The sequence below is a fragment of the Synchiropus splendidus genome, chromosome 2, assembly GCF_027744825.2.
Source record: "Synchiropus splendidus isolate RoL2022-P1 chromosome 2, RoL_Sspl_1.0, whole genome shotgun sequence".
In the NCBI taxonomy this organism is placed as follows: Eukaryota; Metazoa; Chordata; class Actinopteri; order Syngnathiformes; family Callionymidae; genus Synchiropus; species Synchiropus splendidus.
This window is the reverse complement of record NC_071335.1, coordinates 12771187-12797496: the sequence shown is the minus strand read 5'-3', so window position 1 is coordinate 12797496 and position 26310 is coordinate 12771187. Positions and strand designations below refer to the sequence as shown.

Genomic DNA, 26310 nt, shown 5'->3' with positions numbered 1-26310 from the left:
TCTCCAATATGTACATATCAAATCTACAAAATATCCACAAGGTTAAAATATTTGCAGTCATCAACTCCAAAGCACAGCAGAACATCCTTTTTAAATATGATACAGACAAGCGATATCATTACAAAGCAGACTGAACCACACAAAACACATAAAATAACATCAACTTCAAAAAAAAGAAAAATATTTTAAATACTTTGTTAGGGTTGTGCGGCGCAGTTATCAGCGTAACAGTACACTCTAGTCACTGGTGTTACTTTCTACCCAAGTTTAACCACTAATTTTGTTTTTTGTTTTTCTATTTTGTTAAGCATGACCTGTGTGCTGCTTCATTTTTGTAATTCAAAAACATATACTGCACGTTATAATCCTTATGTGCTCCATTTCTCTTCCTAGGACTAGCAGGCAGCACCAGGACACCTGTCAACACTGATTCCCTGGTGCTTAAAGCAATGTTTTGGCAACATGAATGAAAGCTTTGGAGTCTAAATGGCACTTGTGCTAGTTCTTCAATCACTGCTACACTCTGCACAACAAAGATGGGGTTCAATAGTCAATACTTTGCGCCAACAATGACCCTCTTTTGTTGTAAATACTTGATGCAGGGTAAGTCACTGACTCCCAGGCAATGCTACTCAAATGAAACACCAACTTATAGTTCATGAAAACAAATGTTAACTAAGCTGCTTGAACTTTTCCTGCTCTCACTCCAAACTAGAGGTAAGTGTGAACATACTTTCATCTGGATCAAGTCTCCATTTAATAGGCACCGTTGGGTTTGAGAAGGAGGCAGAAGCTAAGGGCTTTACTTGATGCTCTTAGGTGAAGTCCGAGGCTTGTTGTCTGCTGCCATCAATAAATACGTCATTTCATGATGAAAAAAAGAACTGGTGCGGAGATGTCTTGAGCGAGATGATGCACCATGGAAAGAGGCGGTCAAAGGTTGGCGATAATATCCGGCACATCACGGTGGTGGAGGCAGTCGCACGTCCAGCAGACTATAAGCAAAGACGTTCCAGAAGACAGCGCAGAGCACAAACAATGTATAGACGCAGAAAAAGATCCAGAACAAGGACTGCTCCTGAAGTCGCTGCTCATAATTCTGCAGCACCACCACACCCAGAGTCAGGCCCACCATCACCCCGCCCAGGTGGGCCACAAAGCTGGGGTTGGGACACGGGGGAAAGGCTGGTGGGTAGAAGCGGAGCCACACCGCTCGACCAAACTCCACGCTCACTGTTGGAGGGAGGGGAGAAGACACATAATACGGATCAGAATGAAGGACATGACCCATTAGGAAAGCATAATCTCCATTATATTTCATTCAAAAAAGTGAAGGACAAGGACTGCTATTTTTAAAGGTGGTGACTCGAGCAGATAAAAGCCTTTTATTTATATTTCCCGCTTCTATTTTTACAAATCTTCTTCTCAATGTCTCACCTCCGCTGAACAACAGAGCAAATATACTGTATTGCCTCCAAAACATGATTGAAAAAAAAAAACACTCACCGATTACTGTCACATTCTTTAGGAAAACCCAACTAGAAAAAAAGTATCTGTAACATTGGATCACCATAATTCATTCATAACAAATAATAAATTATTTCATTAGAACTGAAAATGTGTACCAGTTAGAACATTTTCCCTTTAAGGCTTTATTTAAATAGAATGTCATATGTTTATTGGTGATCATTTTAATAGTAACAATTTATATTGTGAATATTTAAAATAATTTTAAAGAATACACAATTTTATTACGTTATGCAATCTTGCTCCACTCTCTAACACCAGTTTTTTTAAAACTCTCATTCATTTTAAACATTACAATTCTTGCAAGTAAAGTCACTTCAGTCAGTTTGACTTGAGCTGCCTCCTCATGTGATTAAGGTCTTTAATTTTTGAGTGCCCTTTTTTCAGTGGCTCATTTATTTTACTGTCAATATATGCACATTCCTTAAATGTATGAAGTGTAATTAGAGAGTGACTGTTTTTACTTCTTAAATTTATTTTTGCTTTTATTTCCACCTACTGTCTGATTCAGTTCACTTAAATTTAACTTTTTATGATATTGCTATTTCCAATGCTAGAATGGCATAATTACATCAAGTAAATAAATACACCGTGAAAGTCACAGCGTGGGTGCAAAATAAGATTCAGTCAGATTACTCCTGGCGCAACTCATATAACCCAGAACAAACACCAAGCAAGTATTTTCAGCCATGGTTCCGAAATGTATCTGTAGTTGGGTAAACAATAGAGGACCCCTTAACTTACTCAACATTTGGTTATACAACATGTGTTTAAGGAGAGCATTCAAAGACCCTCACCCAAACAAAAGCATTTAACTTCCATTAAAGTCTGAATGAACTTTACTTACTGCAAACCAGAGCCATGGCCATCCGGAATAACTTAAACTGGCACTTCATCCCCGACCAGTTCTGTAGGAAAAAGGGGGGGAAATGATGGATGAGTACACAAGTAGTGAGAATGTTTTATTATGATTGTTGTTGTTGTTTTTAATGATTAAAAGGCAGCTTTGATGGTGTGACAGAGCTCTGTTATGAAGTGGTAATGCATGAGACATACCATAACTACGTTGGCCAAGTGTGCTGAGACAAGTGCGTACACTCCACCGGAGGAACCAACCACAGGCGCCGTCATATCAGTCACAGACACAGCCAAGGATCCTGTATTGATCAGAGAGGTCGTATCAAGTGTGTTATCTTTGCACAGATTTCTCTGTCCTCAGGTAGCCTCCATCTAATGTAAAACGAAAAAATCTTGATTTTACTGAAAGGCCGTCCCTATAAGGACCACGCGCACGTCCTGCTCTTCAAGTGTCAGCGTGTGTTTTCAAATATAACATATTGTTCCTCCAACATTTCTTTATAGTGTCCAACCATTTTTGGTTAAAATGTTGCATTAAAGATGAAGCTTTAGTTTGGACATTCATACATCTAGCAATGAAGGGAACCATTCCAACAGAATATCCCAAGCATGTGAAAGAAAATACAATATTTCTTACGATAATTAAACCCTCTCTAAAATATTTCACCAGAAGCAATCTCACTCAACAGATTGAAGGACACGTGACGTTGCTCTCAGAGTTGTGTTTACTGTCTTGCAGCACTTGGAGGAGACCTAATGGCTGTTGCAAGAAGCCCCCATTGACGTTTCCTTTTCTTGTATTGCAAATGATTCCGTTTCTGAACATCTTCTGACCTCACTTCCTGCAAACAGCCTGAGCAGGCGTTACAAACTTCATCCTTGGTATATGCTTTATTAGACGGACCTGAAACGGCAACTACACACAAAGAAAAACTGCTTTATTTACACAGTTGGAACTCACTGTTTGCTGTGAACAATGGAGGATATATCCGTATTTAAGTCACATTTTTGTTCTTTTTGTGGACCAGCTGGCTGACAACGGGCCTTTCAAACACTTCCAAAATCCCATGAATTTGGGAACATGGGCGTTACATCACTCCAACCAACAAAAGCAAACTAAAATAACTCCAGCATTAGACTAATTTTAGATGTTTAAGCTTGCGTGACGATGGTCGGCTGCCATCGATGCAGAGCCAAATTTGCGGCAGCCAGCCTTATGTCTCCCACCAGCTGGACAACCCCACCAGAAGGAGCCCTTTTATCAACCACACCAGTGACACAGGCGCCTGTGAAATAAAGAAAATCTATACTGATATGCGGTGCAATATTAAGTCCAGCAGTTCAGAACACACGGAAGAATGAAATCAGGACCTCCACCATGGTTCAGGAGCTGCGGATGCCACTTGCTTTCTTTATTATTGAATTGACATAACCAGATTATGTCACTCTGCTGCCACAGTGGTGGTCTGTGTGGATGATTTAATAGCAAATGTGTTTCAGATTTTCTGCTGCCAACAAAAGCCTGTTGTTTTTTTTTTTCATCTGCGTCCTGGAACATCTATAACATTCGTCCGACTGAGACTCGGGGTCCACTTGCGGTTCCACCATCCCTTTTGTTGCACTCGTCCAGTCCATTATCACAAGTCAGCTGACAGAATACTACAGTGGGCTTTTGGCCTGAGAGGTCATTGACCTTTCATTGGCTCATTGCTTGACCTCTGCACTTTGTGTTGACCCATGTCTGGTCCAGCTGAGTTCATCTCTGCTCATGGTGTCTGTTATCTTTTGTTCTCTCACACTTGCCTGTAAGTGTGTGCGTGGACAACCCCGACAGAGGCCTGGCTTCACAACGGATGTTGATGTTTTCTTATCAGAAACACTGGCCAGCAATTAAAAGCCGTTCTGAGCAATATGACAACAACAAAAAAGTCATTCTTATTAGCGAAACACCCAGGTGCAGCCAGACAGCAGCCCTGTAATTTGAGGTAGATCAGAAGGGAAATGATTCAAGTGAGATTTCGGTCACAGCCTTTATTATCCCGGCTGATTCACTTCCAACCAAATGTTAGCCACATGCTCCCATCCAATTTCTCTGAGGAATAATAACATTTGTGAATACATCACGCTCCCGTTCCCTGCTTTCACTCCATCACGTCCCTCAATTTTGTCCCTCTCAGTCCCGCTCTCATGTCGCGTGAGTGTGTCTCTGTCATTGAAGCACAATTTCAGATGATGCCCTCTGCCCTGGTCCATTGTGCAGAAGAAAGGGGGGGCTGCTTTGACGGGGTACGGCACGACCCCCACTCGTGCATCTAATGTCTAGTCACAGTATAGAGACCAGACCATCTGTCCGGAAAACACAGCCACTCGCAGACACACGTGATTTAGTCCTGTGACAGGAACCCGATAGGATGTTGGACACAAAACTACAACAAACAGATGGAGCGACGGTGGAGTTGAAAGATAAAACCAAACTAACCGCATGTTCTTGTGTGTTAGCAATGACTCTGTGTGTGCTCACCTGCCAGCACGCCACACACATAGATAAGTCCGATCCTCAGGGCGCCGTGGACCATCTCTAGAGGGACCCCCACCAGCAGCTGCATGGCCATGTTCAGACTGAGATGTTCGATTCTGACAAAGACATTCACTGGTTTCAAACTTAAAAATTACAGTCCTTGCTATGATAACTAACATTTACACACCTGTTCTCCACGCTCTTACACATTGTAATTTTTTTACATGTCCGCTCTAATATGACCCCCTTGAGTCATTGAACTGTAGTCTCCATCAAGTTTTATTTTTTCTTTTCTTAGTCAAACATTTTCAACCACTCTGCGATTGACACCTATGACCGAGACCAGGGGTGAGCAAAGTGTGGCTGGGGGCCACATGCCGCCCTTTGCCTGTTACTTATGTGGCCCGCAAAACTACAAAAGACATTTTAGATTTTTCATCACTCATTTCTTTTGAAATTCTAATTAAAAACTCATTAAAAACCTTTCTCTCCCCTTTAAATTGGATTCCCCCAATGGGTGACGATCATTTTTCACTATATTTTTGTCCCTTTTCTTTTTTTCATTTCATGAAAAAGCGCCTATGTCATATTTTTCAGCCTAAATTAAAACATTTACTTCTTAAAAACCTCTTACAATATTTATAATTTATGCTGAGAATCTTTTAACAAATTGTATATCAAATACAAATAAAATAAATTAATAAATAAATACAATAATAAAAATAGTACATATACATGTACTATGTATATATACATATATATAGTATAGTGCATATATATACATATATATATGTACTGTGCAAAATCTTTGTTACATTCTCACACTCATCTCTCTGGCCCTTCAAGGAAATGAATTTCTCTCTCTCTCTCTTCCTAAACATCTCCAGTTGTAACAGCCCCATACGAAGGCGATAAAGTGAAAAAGAAAAAGAAAATTTGGCTAAAAACTATTTAATTTAATGATTGAGACGAATAGATCTAAGGCAAACATGAGCAGACTTAACTCACCCCGTGTGCATGAAGATGTAGGTGAAATATCTCCAAGCTTGTGCTCGTAGCTGCGGGTGGTACGGAAGTGGACTTTTCAGGAACGAAGGACTGGATACTTGGAGAACCAGGCGCTCCAACTTAAAGCCATAATACATGAACACAGCCACCTGTGGCAGCAGGAGAACGTCATTGTTTAGGAAGAGGATTTCATTGAAATACCGACTTTCTATGTGATGGCAGAATCCGCAACTCTGCCAACCTGAATAAAATGTTATGAGAAGGAAAAAAAAAAAAAAAAAAGCCTAACCTTTTCAAGTTAAGTTTTCAAATAATCCATAAATTTCAGGGTTCTACTTTTAAATATTCTTTTCTCACTACTACAATAATGCCCTCTAGTTCTCTTTGCTGTACCTCCACGATGGTGATGATGAAGATGAGCCAGGGAGGTGGGCAGTAGTTGTAGCTGTCGAAGTACCACTTGCGGTCCACCTCACGGGGGAGCGTTTCATAGGCCACGTGCCGGACCAGGCGCTGAGATAGTCCTAAACCGACCTCATCATTGAGACTGCAGCCTTTCAGCTGCCTGCTTCCCTGCAGAATGGCTCTCCGAAAACTGTTGGAGCGTTTGTTACTCATCTGGGGAGGGAAGGTTGACAGTATCAGCAGATCAACAGAGGTATGGATTGCTGATTATACACCGTATTCTGGGGTAGTGTAAGGAGGTAATGGTTTAAAGGGACTGTTGGGCCCTCATGCCAAGGACAAGGCCACACATGCGCAGCTCCTCGCTCCACTTCCCCCTGTGGTCCCAAATGCCTCCATCATCACCTAGCAACCTGTGGCCAGCATGCTATCATTAGAGCTCTGAAAGGAAATAGCTTTTTTTCTGCAAAAAAAGAGTTGCCCGAGAGGGAGTTTCATTTAGTTGCTGTACCAATTGGACGTCTTTGTATCAAAGGTCATCTCATTAGATGAGAATTCTTCATATACAGTATATTTTATATACTATTCTGAATTATTGCAGGTTTTGATAGCTTACTCAGCAAGTTATAGCGGTTTTTACACTTGTGACAATTGGCCTCTGGTTACTAGGGACACCCTCACAGGTCACCCATTCAATTTCTGGCTGGGGAATTCAACTGCAAAATAAAATTTAATCCAGTGTCATCTGTCTCATTCAGTCTTGATCGCATATAGCAAATACATATCCAAAGAGAGCACAGGCCAATATTTGATTCAGACATGAAACATTTTCTCTAGCTGTAACCTGAGTAGAGACAGTGAGGGAGGTGTGGACATATAAACTAACGCTTCAATATCAGTATCAGAATCAGAATCAGAATCAAATTTATTGCCATGGTCAGTGAGGATCCCACCAACTAGAAAATCAAATTCCAAAAACACATTAATATCAGAATAAGCTCAAATCATCAGGGCAGGATTAAAAAAATTGGAGCACAGCTGCACATATTTGATCCCACATGAACATATGGGATAATAGAGGCTGAATGCTAATGGATGCTACTCTGAATTTCCTGTTGGAGCCGATGAGAAGGGTCTATATTTAAATAGTGTGCAACTCTAGCCCGGGAGAAAATGAGACAGTATTATGGGTAAATAGTCGCAGAGGCTTGCAGAGAGCTCTGATGCGTTCACTGTCGATGTGTTGTGGAGACGATTAGAGACAATCGTGGTGATGGAGTGGGTGCAGTTCAAAGTAATGGGGTTGTAAATTAACTCACCACAATTGTGTTTTACATGGCTTTGTGAGAACAGTGATACAAATGATCCAACCCATCAGTCAACCCTGTTTTGTTGGGCTTATCTGAGGCTGAGTCTCCAGGAACCTCCAGTTTTTCCAGCTGCTCTGGTCTCAAAATGGACTACAGTCAATCCATTCAGAATGAAGAATTCGTGATCAGCCCTTGTTATTTTATTTTATTTTATTTATTTTATTCTGATTGTGAAAATGGAACAGGTGGGACATGCTCAGATCAGATCACCAGGAAGGTATTCAGGCAGTCTGTCCCAAGCTCACCTTAACTGACTTCCCTCTACACAGAGGAGCTGCAGTTCTATGCTGAATCTCTGACGGATGACTTAGCTACGGGCTGCAGCCAGACCCGACTGCAATCTCTCTTTTCCAGATACTTGTGCTCATAACTACAGTGAGTTGAGGAACACAGATCCGATAGGGAATCAAGAGCTCTGTCTTTTTCATCCTTCAAACTCACTTAGTGAGCATTCTAGTGAGACCCCTTAACCGTAAAGGTTCAGCACCATTTGCTCCCTTTGTTAATTCACTAAAAAATAGACAGACGTTGAAGAACAACCACAGCATAAGTGAATAGGCCTCTGGGTCATAATGGTTTAAACCATTCCATCCATCCTGGAGTTTAAGGTTTTGATTTCCACATTTCGATGTTCAAAATTCTCTTCATCCAATGGTCACTGTCTCAACAACATGTAAAGGATAGTGGACATAGATGACACAGAAAATAGAGAACACTGCATCTGCTGGTGATGCTGGAGTGAGACCTTGGACAGCAGTCGACAGGAAAGTAGGACAAGGTGGCGGGTCAGTCCATCACAATGTCATAGGGTGTGTGTGATCCTGGCAGCACTGGCAAGTCTTCAAAGGAACTTTTTGCCGTGTGAGATAAAATGGTATTTTTATTTAATTAGATATTTATTTTGCATATTTGCAGAAGCAGTTTTATTTGGAAATTAAATTAATTACATTGAAATGATTTTTTTATTAAAAAAAACTGTTTTTTGTTCTGCAATGAGAATATCATTGCTACAAATGATGGCTCTCAACCTCCTGTTTAACATTTGATCTCATCATTATATATTATTTAAAATAATAGTTTAAATATTTGAATATCTCCAGCTAAAACCGGTTCCACTCAAGAAAGTTTGTGGCGCTTCATGATCTGCATTTGTCAACACTTGAAACTACAAAACAAGTAAAAAGTATTAAAAATATATAAAGACATGACATAGCAGTGGGTGTGATCAAAAAGCTCACCAGGTTCACAAAGTCCTGGTAACAGATCTTTCCATCAGCATTACCATCAGCCAGGGCCAACAGAACCTCTAGTTTGTGAGGGTCAATCTCAGATCCGTGGGTCGCCAACAGGTCCCTGAAGCGCTCAGTACTGATGAAGCCTGAGTTGTCAAGGTCATACTGCAGTTGAAAACACACAGACATCAGGATTAAAACCAGTGCTTGGGGGGGAAAACACGAGAAAGACAGATCGTAATTGAGCAGTTTCCTGAGAAGTTGATTCCCTTTTCTTAACAGGGAAGGGACACATTATTATAATTATACATCATTGTTTCCTGATCCTTATAAGACACGTCCAGCAGAAAACCTTCACAATACAAAAAGGACTTTCAAGACTCTCTTTATTACAAAACAAGAGAGGCAGAAAGTGACTCTTTGACTTCCCAGGCTTCCCGTTTGCACATATTCATAAATGATCTTTTACCTGACCCCAGTCTGCTGAGTTTGAAGTGTTATATTTTCATCGATGTGTTGCTGATTGTGACAGCAGTTTTTCTTTATTAATTCACATTTAGTACTACTTTTTGCTTTTCATTTCAGCATCAGCAAAAATTTGAGATTACGTTTTGCCTCATGTGAATTTAACCACAGTTCCATCATCCTTTTCCTCCATCTTTCAGTGTCACAAGTCATGGAAAAAGCGGGAAGAGGCTCTTATGTGTATTGGTTTGTGATGGAGGAAAACCAAGACATTCATGACTCAAGCCCAGTTAGCTGACTCAATGAAGCCCAAACATGTTGCCTTCTAGCACAGCTCTTTTTCCCGCCAGGATAGAGAAATTCAGCACTGGTCAGCTCATGGAAATCACTCATAAATCGACCTACAAGTGTTGTGTTACTGTTCAAGCATTAAAGTTAAGGGCTAAAATTTAGCAACAGAGCTTCCTCACACAGTTTCTTCTTCATGATTTACGACCGTCTTGTTAAGAAGGCCGAAATATTGTGATGACAAATACTTTTATTTTGTTGGACTTGAATCCCAGAAGTATTCAATTTACAATAGAAACCTCTGAGCCACCAAAACAAAAAATAACTAGAGGATATTTCACACCACAAGCTTTGATCTTGCTGTCTCTGGAGTTCTCCGTGACTGACCTCCCTTCCTCACAAAGTAACAGATAAAACACTCTCTGTGATGATTCATATTACGAACAAGCACTTGAGTTGTTAATGTCACATACAATCATTTCAGGTAAACATTTACACACTGACACACTTAGTGTCTAATGCAGTTGGCAACCTTTGACCTCCAAGTCCTTGTTATGATAAGAAGAGATGATAGTGTGTTGACAGAATCAGCCTTGGCAACAGGGACCCGACAACAACCAGCATCACCAACAACTACGTTCACAACATACCACAACATGAGCATGAACACATACTGAAGCAAAAATAAACCGACCTTAGCTTGGATTAAATCAGCCAGTTTCTGTCGAGGACATTTTCTCATGATGAAGTTTGGACAGCTGACTTAGTAGCCGACGACGATGTAATATCCCTGTGTGTGTGTGTGGGCGCAGCGTCCCTATTGTCATATCGTGTCCTACTGTGTCCCTGACTGTGCAGGGTTATTTCCAACCAGGGCGAGAGGATTACAGTCCATTCCTAGACCCTCCCTACACCCCCCTATTTTCCCTCTCACACACAAACCCCTTAAACCCCGAGACAGCCCCCCTCTCATTCTGCCCCAAACAAAAACACTCTCACCCAGCATTCATGGCTCCATTGCACTTTCCCTCATCGCCCCTCCTGAATCAAAACACTTGACGTGTACATGTTGTCTTCTCGCCCTGCGACCCAGGTGGATGTAAAGTAGCCTCCTCTAAACTTTCATTTGTTTCAACAGAGACTTCACCGTTGAGTGAACACGGGGTGAAGTCGACAGACGGGCGGAAAGGGGGGCACACACCCTTAACAGTGAGTCATCTTACTGCTCACTGCAGCTCATCCGTGGTCGCTCTCTCGATAGCAAAGGGTTTCGGCCCTCAACCTTGGGGAGACATTGTTTTTACTTTTATTGTTTATTTGGTTGAGATATAAGACAAGAAAATATTCTGTTTCCTAATGGAGAAAAACCAAGTAAACTATGTTGCTATTTTGACTGTGGTGGCAGCCGAGTCCTGAGTCAGAGAGAGCATTGCTTCCAAACAATTCATGGCTAGTTCTATATAAAGAGTGTTGAAATAATCGCCTTAATTGTTTTTAAAAAACGTTTTCACCTTTCATTCATGTATTTCTCAGCTATGCTGGTGAGGCGTATTCTAGAAGCAGAGAAGAGAGTTTATGTAAATCCCTGGATTAAAATGAGCATACACACATGCTCAAAACAAATCCTCAGAAAGTCGTAATTCCACAAAAATAATCAGAACCAATGAGCTTCCGCTGCTTCTCTGACAGAGCACGGGTGAAGAGGAGGGAGGGGGCCACAGATCGGACACAACTTCTTGTCTTCAGCCTAATTTTCATAAAGATGAATATTTAAAGGGACTGTCGACGGGGAGGTCGGTAAAGGTCAGCAGGTTTGCGGCTCATTGAAACAGGAATTGAGGCATAATTTGGACTGTGGCCACGAGCCTGAACAAAACAGCTTCTTTATATTTCCCTGTAGGGAACAGTGCTATACATTAAATAAGCATAACTGCTTTGTTGTTGCACAGCGACAGGACAAAAATACTTATTTATCTCAAATTATTACGGTCGTGCAGTCGCAGCTGTTGCTCGAGGGCTGTTGCACAGGCTTCTGCTTTGCTCTCTATTATGTCCTGAATTCAATTTTCATATGCTTTATTTTGAAAACCTCCCACTAACAGATCATGGTTTCTTCAGTCTGTTCAGTGAGAAAACGATTATCGAGGAATAGACGGATCAAATCGGCGTCTTGACAGTGGAGCAGACCGGTGGTTTGTGTGTACGCAAATGCAAACAAGATTACTTGCACCAGACAGAGACATTTGACTGCGAGTGTCTGGTTTGCTGTGTTCCAGACTGAGAAACCACCTCAGTAATCATCAGTTTACCGAACCACACTAAGGAACTCTGTTGCGACCAGAAAATGTCATGGCACAGTGTGGTGTTTTAAGTGTATAAACGCAAGTGTAAACCATCTCAGATGCTTCTGCATCACACGGAGGCAGTGACAAAACATTAAATCCTGGTGATGTCAAGATCAAATGCATAAATAAAATGTGATAATTTATGCTTATTTATGATAAATAAAGACAGAAGCTGCAGTGGAATTTAAATGTCAATCATTTTGCCAACACAGAGGCTGAGGCTCGTGTCAAAATATTGCATGTGACAGCGCTGTGTGTGACGAAGTGTGTGCGTAACCTTAGAAACGGGGATGTTATCAAGCGCATTAATCATTATGTATGTGCATCAAAACAGACCGTTTTAGCTGTTGAATGACAGCCTAAATATGATGGACTTAACTTTAGTCTCCATCCACCAGTTGGCTTTGCTTTTCTACCCACGCTCAAGTCGTGGGGGCAGCAGGGAAGCCAAAGAGGGCCTGACTCCAGTCTCTTCCCAGGACAGTATATAACCTCTCACATCGGACCTGGGCCGCACCTGTGGCCCCCACCATGGAAGGGTCCTGAATACAAATCTAAGAATACAACATAAGTGGAAAGCTGTTTCAGCTCTTTCTCCAACCAGGGGATATCGATACAGAGTCATAGCTTCTTCATCTGGGATGCCTCTCATCCCAAACCTGGAAAGCACATAGCAGACTTTTCCAACTGAGAGCCATGAACCAACGGTGTTATTAAATAGCATGTAACAGCAGACGCTAAGCAACAAACTGTTAGCTTGGGGACTATTTTACTGTAATGCTGAAGCATATATGAGTTCCTCAGAGGGAACCAGGGAATTCCCCTCACTATAAAGCAGTTTCCTAGAAAGCCATCTTCCCAAGTCGCCCAGCTAATCACAGTCGGCTCATGAAGATTCACAGACCGTCGTCCCCTCACACTCAAATGTTCTACGCTGACCTTCTGACGCCTGCCAAACGTTTCAGACCTTGACACCAGCGGGGTGTGACTCTCCATCCGCTGTGTTTCTATTTCGGTCTCCGACATTCATCACAATATCTGGCCCCGCTGAGAGTGAACATTATCAGGTCTGCTGGACACTCTTTGATTCTGGGGCTTATCTTCTGGGCCTGCTGGCGTTGCTCAGACATGGCCTCATTTAGGGAGACTAGTTCAAGCTGAGAGGCGACAGGCTGTCACAGGAGAGGGAATCGTCAACCTAATGGAGATGTAGCTGGTGTGTATGTGGAACTCTGGTCCATACTTTGATGAGCAAGAAAACAGGATTTCTTCATTTTAGTAAGTACTGTCAAAGCAAAATGATGATGTTTCTGTTGTTATTTGTGAGAACCAAGGGAAGCTGTTACACTTTAAACTTCAAACCGCTGCGGCACAAGTGGCAATGATCTGAACTTGAAGTAACCGGAAGAGTGAGAATGATCTTTTGCTCAAATATGAGACTCAAGAATTTCTGTTTTTCATTTCTGCCACGCACATCTGCTGAAAACGGTGGAAAGCAATGTAGCACATATGCCAGGCACAGTGCATGTACACATAGCTGGTGCGCTAACATTAGCATTGGATCACAACAAATCGGTTGCACGATGAGACGCTGGTCTATACTGACAAAGTGGTTCAGCTTTTATTACAAGTCAACACTGAACTACAAGAGGCCACAAGTACGTTTTCCTTGTGGTTTTAGCAGCTCTGTGGTCACCTGCTTTGTGATCCATCCACACCAAAGGGAGAAATCACCATGAATTTCAATTACAGAAGTTCTTCTCTCATGTCCAAAACACATGTTTGCGATCGTTCGCTGCCCACAATAATGACAGAGTGGCTGAAGATTTTGCGTGAATATTAACAATAAGCTGAGCAGTTCTTCCCAAATGGACATTACCCTGTAGTACTCTGGTACACAGCCCCTTAGATTGCACATCCGAAAATGTGACACCCTCGACCTGCAGCTGTAGTATATTCATACAGACATAACAACAGTTACTGTGTTGAACTGTGCTATTAATATAGACTATAACATTTTTTAAATTGACATTTAAGATGAGTTTGTCAGGTGGAGGATTTTAAGTACTTGTGGCTCAACTCCCCAGGGCAATGGAGAGTGTGAGGAAGAGGTGAAGAAGCGGGTGCAGGCAGGATGGAATCACTGGAGAAAAGTGTCCGTCTGATGTGCGACAAAAGAGTGTCGGCAAGGATGAAAGGGAAAGTGTACAAAAGGGTAGTGAGGCCAGCAATGTTGTATGGTTTGGAAACAGAGGCACTAAGGAAAAGACAGGACGCAGAGCTGGAGGTAGCAGAGAAGAAGATGCTGAGCTTCACTCTGGGAGTGAGCAGGATGGGTAGGATCAGGCAGCAGTAGATCAGAGGGACAGCACATGTCAGGTGTCAGAGAGGCTAGATGGAGATGGTTTGGACATGTACAGAGGAGAGAGAGCCAGTACATTGGTAGGAAGATGTTGAGGTTGGAACTGCCAGGCAGAAGGTGGAGAGGAAGGCCAAAGAGGCCAAAGATTTATGGAGGTGGTGAAGGAGGACATGAGGTTTGTAGGTTTGAGAGAAGAGGAAGCAGAGGACATGGTGAGATGGAGGAAGCTGGGATAGGCTCCTGCACTTCCCGCAGGAGAAACCCTGGGGAGGACTAAGCTCTGGTTAACTGAAGATGGATGGATGGATTGATGAATGGATGAACAGATGGATGGATGGATGGATGGACGGATGGGCGGGCAGGCGGACGGACGGATGGATGAATGGATGGATGGACGGATGGATGGATGGACGGACGGATGGAAGGATGGATGGATGGATGGATTGACTGATGGATGGAAAATAATAACACCCTCCCACAAGCCACGCATTTCCACCCACATTGCAGCAGTAGATGGCAGTAGCGTCCTGGAACGTGCTCACAGAATACCTGGACCAATACTGTCAACAAAATTCCAACAGTTCCAATGAAAAAGACATGAATGAAGGCATGAAAACAGAATTAGAAATTAAATCACATTTAAGGGCAGTGTTTGGACATGCAGGAGTCTCGTCACAAGACAGCCTGACACAAGTCTCATCGCCTCTGTCACGACTAACTGTGAGCTCACAGATGCAGGGTCACCACGGCACTGGCACAAACCGGGCAGTACTCAGTAGCCTGTGGGTTTATTCTTTGTCCTCTGACACAGAGATCTCTGTGTCGTCCAGACAAATGAGGCACTGTTTTGAAGAGATGAATTAGATGCAAGAATTCTGTCAAAAATGCAACAGGGTTTGATCACATTTCTGAGGCCACGTTATTGTGACCAACTCTGAACTTCAGTAGGACTCCGAAGACCTGCTTATATAACCCATCCAGTCTCAGAGAGAATCTATAAAAGCAGACCAGCATCCTCCAGCAGGTCTGCGATCGTGTCATGTGAGTCGCAGGACCAGGTAGGTGCGATCAGACCATCGATTACCCGACGTCACCCCTTCGCCGGGGAACAATCGTTCAAGCAAAGGTCGGCCGGCTGGCTCGCCATGCACGTCACGCTCCACGCACACACCAAGGAAGTGGACAGAGACATGACTAATACTGCAGCCGGACTTCGTAAGAGCAAACCAAAATGTCAGAGGAGTGGCTCCCACTATTAAAGTCACACTCGCAGGCAAGCTTCCAGGCAGACTGGGCAATAAGAAACCCGCAGGCCATTTGATGGCTCCAAATGCGACCAAAGTTAAAACAGACAGTGTTTTATTTGACGCGGCAATTTGTATTTTTCCAAAATGAGTTTAATGTTACATGTATAATATGACGATATTACATCGCTTTTGCACCTCCATTTACATCCCAGCTCTCACTGAGTGGATAGTTTTTCGCTCCCATGATTTCCTTAAGGTGCATTCACCCAATGATGTACAAGGTTTGAACGAGACGTCTGATGTTTTTATTAGAACCCAAACGGCAGACAGCTGGAAAAAATGAAGCAGCTGGCACAGAGGCTTTTCAAACAAAGCAATTAGGCGACAACATGAGGCAGCATACATCAACAAGCTGACGGAGAGCATCACTGGTCCCAGCGCAACACTCCATTCAAACTCCACTTTCATTCACCAGTCGCTTTTCTCACCCACTCGGCTTCCTCGCCCTCATTACTCACGTTTGAATGTGAGCAGTGTTTTTCTGGTCAACGGCTGAGGAGCCAAGTGCGGCACAGACGCGCCACTTGAACTTGTTATCGCCCTGCTATGTTGCGAACGAGAGCCAGCTGGTGAACAGACTGGATCCACTTTCAGGTGGCAGAGCCACAAGACAAACCGGGGTCGCCGTGAAAACAAGATTCCATTTTGGTAGCCATCAACACAGGAAATGCATCCCGAACACAGTAATGTCCGTTTGAGAACAGTACACAAAGTAATGTGGTATAAAGTCAGCATGTAAGTCTGTTTTTCACTATGACTAGCCAACAGGGAAGCACCTATCGTGTGTCCAGCATCAAGCAATAACAAATGCCATTCTGAAAACTGAAACTGAGCATGTTGGACTGCTGCTTTAACCACATTTAAAAACAATATATGAGGCTACACTTAAGATTAGGGAACATATGTTATCATGAATGAACAACTTATTAATTTGTGTATTCGCAGCATATTGACTGTTGCCTGACTGTGTCATGTCCACTGTTTTGTCTTTGTCTGTTCCGTGTTGTTTCATGCTTTTATTTTGGTTACTCCCGATTGTTCCTGTGTCTCCTCTTCCTTCTTCGCCTCCAGCTTTTTGAGCAGCACAGCTGGCGTGCATTTGATGATCAAGCCTCCCTCGACACCAGCTTGTGCCGCCAGATGGTTGCTTCGCGTTCCTTCAAGGGCTGAACGATCAAATGCATTTGCGATTATACCGCAATATGATAAAACGTGATTTTCTAACCGTAAGGCTGCGATTTGACTGGTCACGTGACTTTCATGTTGGTGGCGCAGCGCAACGGTGAGCTTTAGCCATTGAGCTGTAAATTACGGCTTTAGCCTATGAAGGTAAAATGGGTGCAAAAGTGGCACATACCCGTAACACAAGACTCATATCCATGCGTAACTGCACATTTGCATCCGTAAACCCCGTCGCACGTGCGTGTAAAAAGAAGATTTACATTCATACAAACACGAAAAGTAATTTCGCCTCCATTTTCTAAGTGCACAGATACAAGTGGATAAACACGAGCTCTTGAAACGGCAATTGTGACACATTGCTAAGTTTTGCACCTCAACCACCGCCAAAACAGTTGCATAAGCTCCACGTACTCGTAGAACACGATCCGTATTCGCGTGCACCCTTTTGCACCTCTTCTCGCACCTGTAAATAAAACTGATGCGCACTCGTAGAAGTGGCGGCAATACGTGCCTGTTACTCCATGCGCGTTCCCGGTAGTCACGTGACATCTATTGTCCAATTGGCTTTTTTTATTGCTAATTATGGGCTGTTTATGTTCAGACAGTGCTTAAAAAGTGCAATCTACGTTTACATGAAGAGCTGGACGTGTTAGAGTGGTAAAGCCACATATTGGTTTGCATTATTGTTGTAATATGCACTTTAGTTTTTGTGACTTATCAGTTTAGTAAGTCTACAGTTGAAACTGAAGTAGACAAATAAACCATCTTTCATTTTAATTCATGCTTCATTTGCCTTTATCTTTACATAAGAATAGCCTATAAGGAAGAACAATTATATATACTGAATCACATATGGTTTATTATAATACAGATTGATTTATGAGTTGTGTTTGCTGTAAAATACATGAGAAGAGGACCTTGAAAAATTATCGCACATTTAATCGCAATCGCAGTATTGAGAGAAAAATTCGATTATTTTCCAAAATCGTTCAGCCCTAGTTCCTTCACGGTAAACTCTTCCAAGACTTACATTCTCTTGTTTCATTCCCGAGAATTTTCTTAATCCTGTGCGTGCTCGTATCCCATTTCAGCTGCTTTCATAGTTCCTCGTTCTTCCTCACTCCGTTCCTGTTTTGCTTTTCTCCTTCGCTACTCTACCCGCGTGTGAGCGTTTTGCATGTCTCCCTTTTCATTTCCCATCGACGTAGTTATATCCTTGTGTGTGTGTTTTCCACCCCTGAGCGCTTTTCGTTTGTTGGGCCTCATGAGCTTATCTCCGAGTGCGTTTGTGTTCTCCTCGGTATTTAGGCTTGATTCTAATCTGCCTTCTTTCTGGTTCAGATTCTTCCCCAGCCCTTACGTGTAGTTCCCGATCCGTGTTCTGGATCTGGTGCCTTTTGTTCTCCTTACGCGTCTGTATATTGTCTCGTCTTTATAAATTACTCTTGTCTCCGTGCCTTCTGTCGACCAGCACACCTTGCACTTGGGTCCAACCATGAGTAGCCATAACAGACTGTAGTTTACCTAGGAATTGTTCCCAAAACTTCACTCTACACAACACCACAATTGATGATTATTAACAATAAATAAGCCTTATATTGACAGCCTTAGTCCTTTCTTCAAGCACAAAATGATTTTAAGGCATTAATACATTTCTAATACTGTGAGGACAGATTTATAGAACTTTATATTAATAATTATGAATACAATTTTAATGAAATATATAAGGCATTCCCTTGTATATTTTCCACCACTGTTAGAGGTGTTGCTCTAAAAAAACTGAGATTTGTTGATCAAACCTTGAAGTGCGACTGGAGAGAAAATGTAGCCCTTCTTTGGCCACTTGGTTCTATTGCTGCCTTAACCAGCTTCCTAGAGAAGGCTATGCAAAGACATGACATTCTGGCAACGGAGCTGGAGGACATGGGCGACTCGCTGGAGGCTAGTTAAGTACAATGTGACATCACAAAGCCTCTTGCTCACAAGATTTCTGATCGAGTTGCAACTCTATATAGTACCGCATCATGTCTTATCTGCATCATGGAAAGAAAGAAATCTATATCTGAGACACATGCATGACTCAAAAAAGCCGGGTCACAAGGACGGGTCTTGTTTAAACTCACATAATACTTGTTAAGGATGAAATATCTGGTTGAGAAATGGAAAGTATCGACACTAGGACTCCCAGCGTGGGCACCTCCTAACCTCGGCGAGTTCATCTGGGTGTGGAGCCACCGGATGATCTCGGATCTGACACCCACTCACAGATACACATGTGCACATGATCGTGACCATCTAAAATTAGCATGGGCAATCACTGTTTCCTTGCCGACTGGACGGTAACCTGGCAACGTTTGTCGGTGTGCGAGCGTCCTCACACACACACACACAAGATCTGTAGATTTGTTTCTGAGTGTCAGCTATTATTTTAAATCCCTTGACATCAGATCTGCTTGCAGAGCTGAACATGAGCATATAGACTCTCTCTCTCTCACACACACACATATTGGTATCTCTATTTCTGTGAGGACATCTCATTGCCATAATGCTTTCCCCAGCTTCTCACCCTTAACTTAACCATCCACATGGCTCACCTTAAACCAGGACCTGAACCAGACTTACACCCAATTATAATGACCCAGTTATTTTGACGTTATCACCCTCAAAACCCTATGTGGACCGGCCAAAATGTCCTCACAAGATCAATGTCTTCTCAAAGATTGGTCCACACAAGAAAATTAATACATACACAAACATCATCTTTGTGGGAACCGCTCATTGCCATAATGCTTTGCCCAGCCGCTCACCCTAAACCTAACCATCCAAAAGAAATGGCCAAACTTAACCAGTCCACCAACAACCAAATCTAAACCTTGTTATAATGACCTTGTTCTTATAAAGTTTTCATCCTTAAGTTAATGCATAACCTTGTGGGGACTGGTTAAAGGGACCCCGTAAATGCATAAGGTCCCCACAACAACCAAATCTAAACTTTGTTATAATGACCTTGTTCTTATAAAGTTTTCATCCTTAAGTTAATGCATAACCTTGTGGGGACTGGTTAAAGGGACCCCGTAAATGCATAAGGTCCCCACAATGGAGGATTTTCCCGCAAATTGGAACGCACTAGGATAGATGCGTAAACACACACACACACAAGTCCACAATGTTTTGACTTTTTTGCCAGTACATTAGGCATGAAAGAGTTGTTCTAATGTTGGCGCATTATTTTCTCGATGTCAAAGGATATGATACATTCTGAAAAGTTTGCATCCATGTTTGAGTTTTTCCAGTCAATAGGTGTGATATTAGGGCTAGGCAATAAATCATTTAATAATCGAAGTTTGATATGGGCGATATTCAATGACTGTACCCGCTCTCTCACACTGCCGTAGTTACTTCCTCTTGTCTCTTGATAGAGAACACACAGTGAGAAAAGTAAACATCATTGTGTCTGCTTGCACGTTTCGATGGGGTGAAAGAAGTATTATCCACCGTTTATAGTCGAGCCAACGTAGTCCTCTGCCAGCAAGGTTTTCAGCGTCAGAGCATCACAGGAGCAGATGCTCTTGGGAACACTTCAGTTTTGCTCTTCATGCCCTGTTTTATTTACTTTGTTCCATAAGAAAGGGAGAATATGACCTTTTCAAGTGAAGAAGTTTGCACTTTAGCTCATATTCCAAAATAAGTTACTTCGTCTTCGTAGTTTTACCACAAAATCAAAATGAAATCAACTTTTCAGTGGGAAAAAAAATGGAATTTCATTTTTAGTCAAAATCATTCGCACTTACTCACCAGCTAAATTCTATATTTAACACAATTTATCACAAATTTAGGACTATTTCTACTTAGGGAATTCTGCAAAATGGTTTAACGAATCACATATCAGACGATTCATTTTCCAAGACAAGAAAATATTTTATGTTTCACTGCAAATGAAATATTCATTGCAGCAAAAGTGCTAACTGCAGTACACATTTGCCCCTTTAAAAGACATTTCCAGAGCCAGTACTAGTTGTGACTGCAGTAGTCATTCGCACACTTCGGTTTACTTAAAAAGTTAGTGTTAATAATTTTGATAAACTGGTGTGGAACATAAGTTACATTTTAATTTACGTAATTCAATACACACAATATAAAACCATATTTTATTTTAAAAAATCTAAAAATAAATCAATCAAAAACCTCACTTTAGCTATTAGCTTTGTAAGTGAGTAAAACACTTCAGTGTTTTTTTTTTTTTTTTTTTTATTAACCCCCAGACAGTAAAATTGCACCAGATGAGAAATTACAGATTGAAGACTTCAGAAATTGAGGAAAAACCCAGTGGTCAATGGGAGGGAGGGGGTGAGACAGATGATGCAGCGTCTCCTGGGTGTCTCAAGGAAAGCGTGGTGATCTCAGCAGACAGCACAGCGGGCTTCAGCATCTCCAGCATATGTTCAAACAAACAAGTTACCCCCTGTTGGTAGGTGTGAAAGCGCCCAGAGACAACACTCCAACATACCAAACAGTACTTCAATCCAATTGACAAGAACGCGCTCCAGGAAAACTGCAAGTGCTGCTTTAATTGTTAATCTGACAGTGCAACCTGAAGTCAGGCGCAAACATACAGACCAAGATCTGACGGAGTCACAGACAGGGCACGCTCAGGTCAGCGATGACAGACAGAGATCGATGATCTTTGACCCCCGAACCTCCCATTTACAGCGAGGTGAGAACCCCTCATTACGGTCGGACCACACCCCAAAACTAAAGCTCCTTCAGAGGCGCTCCTCAAAGAAGATAAAGGGGCGACAAAAAGAAGGACATTTGTTCAAGCGCCTGTCCTCTGGCTGTCAGTGTGCCCCATTCAGTCAGTGCTTCAGCTTCAGACCTGACCCCGGGTCAACCCCCACCAACCCCACCATCTAAACCACGCCACATTGATGGCAGCAGCTCCATTCACTGCAGAGATTTATGATCATTAATAGCAGGCAAATGGACCCGAGGCAGCCCCTCCTGTCTCACTTCCTGCAAATCTCAACAGATGAAAATAGGGTAAATGGAGATTGGGACAGACCAGAGAGAAAGAGCGGTGAAGGGGGGTGGGCTGTCACAAACATTTTCAAGGTTCCCATCTGCCTGTCAGCGGTCGGCAGGAACCCCTCCATTAGAAGAGTGTTTCAGAAATGGATAGCACAAACATTCTCTCACGCTGCAACTTCACTTCCTGTGATCAACCTTAAACACAAAGGTACAAGGGTCTGCTGATCGGCGGCGGCGGTAACAATCCTCCTTCAGCCCCCGTTACCTCATAATCCTGTTGCAGTAATCCTTGGAGGTCAGCGAACAAGAAAACAATAACCACCTCCTCAAGATGTTTCAGTGTTAAAGAAATGGTGAGGGAAACCACCTTGTAAACTTCACTGGTTATACTGAATAAATGTGTCAGGTATGATCTGGTCTGGAGAGTCATTCATTCACGGGTTATTTATGATATGTTCTGTTTTATAATGTTTGCCATGGAAATGAGAAGATCATAAAACAACTGATGCATGTGCTGGTGGAACTTGTCTGGGTTTGGGCCATGCCAAGCATGGAGTACCATAATGGCAGTCACATGAGCGCAAAGTTTCTGTTTACTGTTTTTGTTGTGGATGTCAAATGGTGTCAGCAGCGAAGGGTTCAGAACTTGTCATACAGACATTTCTTCAATTTAAATTCAAGTTGAGATGTGTTTTTGTCCTGGGTGACCTGAGTCTGTCAAAAAAGAGGACGCTGCCAGGAATGTGTATCCCATGTCAAACTTTTAAATGTCGCTTCTGTCTTCGTGAGAAAACATTGAAACGTTTTTTATGAGTTGTTATTTAAATTTGTCTTTCAGCTCTGAACTAAATCAGATGATCCATGTGGTGTTCCCAGCAAAAAGGTAGTAACTGAAGAGAAACTGTGTCAATGCTTCTCTCAAGCCAGTGTCTCAATCTCAAGGCCAGACCCGAGACCACATTGTCAAGGTCTTGGTCTGGAATCGACTGCATTTAAGCTGGTTTCGACCATGATGGACTGCGGTATATTTGACAGGAACAGAGTGGCAATTTATGTTTCACCAGGATTTTCTGAATCTGAGGCGGAACTCCACTTCATGAGAACTAAATCTCTCTCCTATCAGCAGCGGTCCGTCTCTTCATACAGCACTTTAGGCATTATGATGTTTCATTCAGGATTTTTCCGTTAAAAACATGCCAAAAACCATCATGTTCACGTCCGCCTTCATGATGCGTTATGTGTTATCAGTGTGGATCAATCCTGCGGGTTTTCTAGTCATAAACGGAGCACATACACATCAAGCAGTTTGCTATTGTCTGGACAAGACACGCGTGTAAATAACTTTCATGAATGTCACTACATTCTTTTCCTGACTTGGATAACTGGAACACGCCGTTGGTCAACACCACTTCAAGCACTTCACTGGTCAGCACTTAGACACACCAGCTGTGGGCTGCTGGCAAACCGAGACATAGAATCTGCCATGAAACATGACATGCAGAAAATATCCACAAACAGAAAAAAAAATCAACATCAGGTGATGAATCATTTTGTAATAAAACATTCTCTCTCTCCCCACGGTGCCAGACTTGGCAGCGGTGCCGTGAAAGACGAAACGGTGTGGACAGGAGAGGGACAGAGATCTGGGTGAAAGCTAAGACCTGCTCACCTTGGGCATCTGCTGAGTCAGCTGATATCGGCCTACCAAGTTACCATGACAAAAATAATTATGGGCAGTCTCTGCAAAAACACCGTGAAGAAGGATGATAAAGAAGGCCGACATATACAAGCTTGTTTCCATGGAAAGTGCCACGAATTGTCATCAACACGCAGCAGTGTTTGCCGTGCCTCCGCAAATTCTCCAAGGAGCGGGGCAGAAAAAAAAGGAGGGAGTCTTTCACGGATAGATGAGAACATTCCGAGACTAGGTGAAGTGAAAAAGCGATCCCGAAGACGTATTTGGACCTTGAGAATGCAGCACACAAACAGCCCTGATTATAGTTGTCGGCTCTCATTCCTGGCTGCTTTCAAAATGCCATCTGTCTCAATAAAGAGGAAAATTCTTCTAAATAAAGAACAGCTCGAATAAAGGATGTGAACAGAACATTTGATAATGGGCCGCGCACACACATTCCTGTGTCACTGACTGTACTGCAGCCTGGCAGGTGGACTGCTGACACGGATACAATAGCCTTGTGTTTGCTGTGTCCAAGTGTGTGTGTCGTCAGCATGAACAGAAAACTTCTTCTGTACTCTCAGCATCACGCAGCGGTCAGGGCCAGCGCGCCACTGTCAACAGCTCAGTAACTGGAAACCGGAGGGAAGGTAGTCTCAGTCAGAGGAGTGAGCTCACAGCTGCTGAGATCTGAGAGACTAGACGCTGGAGAACGTTAAACACAGCTTTTGTAAGGCGGAGCTCTTAAACGTGGCTGAAAAAGAAACAGGCTGCTGGAATAAAAGGTGTCGCCATGACGATGAGCAGAAATTGTCAGACAAAATCTTAACTAAAGCCAACAAAACCTCTTAAACAAGACTGTCAAGGACACGCCCACTGACCTGTGAGTCCACGTCCAGTTGGTCTAGCCTCTCACTTGGAGAGAAACCATTAGGTTGCTCATCCACTGTCATGATGTCTTGTGTGGTAAATACTATATTGTTTTATCAAATGTTAATGTATAAGACAATGATGGCAAAAATAGATTTGGATTTTCCCAGTCTCTGTTACTGGCAACTAAACACACTGCGGAGGAAACCTTTACTGCCAACAGCAGAGGTGGCCTGGCTTGTTTCATAGAGCGTCATATTGGGGGGGATATACAACAGAGCCACTTGATATATCTGAAATGTAAGCTAGCAATTTAGTTCCATTCCATTTCACGTCATCAAAAAGTGTCGCTGGCTAGTCGCTCTACTTTGTGGCAGGAGTTTGTCAAACAGAGCTGATCTTTGGGAAGTTTAACAATCTTTTGTTGACATAATGTAATGATATTTTTTGACAGAAGCTAATGGTTGTGTGAAACTTGATTTGAGTCACAAATATTCAGTAAAAAATATCCATTGGAAACTTTGCAAGACACTGAATGCTGGGGAAAATAGTCAGCGCAAGAAAGCTTGACGGAAGAAAACCTAAGAATAAATGATGAAAAGAAAGACAAGAAATAAGCAACATGTCCTTGAAGTGATTCATAAGAGAGTGCATCCTCGATCAACGTCATCCTCTCTGGGAGACAAAAGTCAAGGCGCTAACATTGGAAAAGGTCTGAGGTTTTATTGAAGCCTCAACAATGAGAGAAGCAATAATGAGATGCTTCACAAGCCAAGGCTGAGCGCTCACATGAGGGGAATGAAAGTAGTGAATCCACAGACTAGTCGCATGATGGATGCATCCAGGTTCCAAGCCTCAGTCTCAGGATGCTAACTTCATTCATACACAGAAACCAGAATGACATTCTTACAAGGCCACCTGCAAATTGAATTAACAAGGGAAGGTGGATTTCTATGGCAACAGCTGGTGAACTACAGCAGGAAACTCTGGCCTCAGACAATTCAATCTGGTTTGGTCAGAAGGTGGACATCCATCAGGAAATGCCACTTTTTAAATTCTTGCCCTTAAGACCCAGAACAATGACACATCAATCCATTTGTCAGCTTGGACACCTGATACCGTGGACCATAAAAAGAACCTGTGGGATGGAACATGCGGATAATAAGAATAGGTGACGCTTATACTACCATAAATAAACTACTTGTTCACATGTGTATTAACAACATATTAGCCTGTAATTCATCACAATGCAGTATTGATTTGCGTGTTGTTACGCCTGACCATATTTGGCCCTGGAATGGTCACAGAAAGTTCACTCTAAACAACACTATAACTACTGATAATTTAAAGTTAATAAGATAGCATTTAGGTATATAATAGTTAATATACAATGCCCAATCTAAAGTGCGGCCAAACAGATTTGACTTTATGCGCACTTGACGTGTATGAAATAAAGGATCCATAAAAAAAAGTGATAATTAAAATTTAAATAATACAAATAAAAGCATTTATTTAACTGAAAAGTAAATGTGTTAAAACAATAACTATTGTGTCAAGGATTTATGACGATTTATCATGCAGTTATTAGTGCAGAGTTCATTTTCCATTCACACAGGGTCTGCTATATTAAGTGTACACACTGAATGAACGTAAGCACAAACACTTTACATGCATTTGTGTATAATAAAAATGACAGATGAAGAGAAAGGAGAATGGGTAGAAGAGTAAGGTGATGGCACCAGTGAAAGGTTGCCATCACAAGTTCCCACTGTCATCTTTATGGAAGGTAGAAAGAAGACATGTGTAAAGTAAAGTGTTGGACATCAAAAGTTTGGAGAAAAGCATACCAGGTTGAAAACAACGCTTCAGC

At 42.3% G+C, this 26310-nt stretch overlaps 1 protein-coding gene across 3 annotated transcripts in view; it reads right to left on the bottom strand.

The window, feature by feature from the left end:
- Positions 1-298: 298 nt before the first annotated feature.
- Positions 299-26310, bottom strand: part of LOC128754973 (rhomboid-related protein 3-like) — a 35851-nt gene continuing 9839 nt past the window's right edge. For 2 of the 3 annotated variants that reach the window (XM_053858015.1, XM_053858016.1), the window contains 7 exons: positions 8925-9083; positions 6305-6529; positions 5912-6060; positions 4907-5019; positions 2584-2684; positions 2375-2435; positions 299-1233 (listed from right to left, as the gene is read on the bottom strand). In XM_053858015.1, coding sequence (XP_053713990.1) covers positions 962-1233; positions 2375-2435; positions 2584-2684; positions 4907-5019; positions 5912-6060; positions 6305-6529; positions 8925-9083 — 1080 coding nt within the window. In that variant the 3' untranslated portion in view covers positions 299-961. Of the gene's footprint in view, positions 1234-2374; positions 2436-2583; positions 2685-4906; positions 5020-5911; positions 6061-6304; positions 6530-8924; positions 9084-10365; positions 10511-26310 lie in introns of those variants that run through there. The other variant, XM_053858017.1, reaches the window with a different exon arrangement.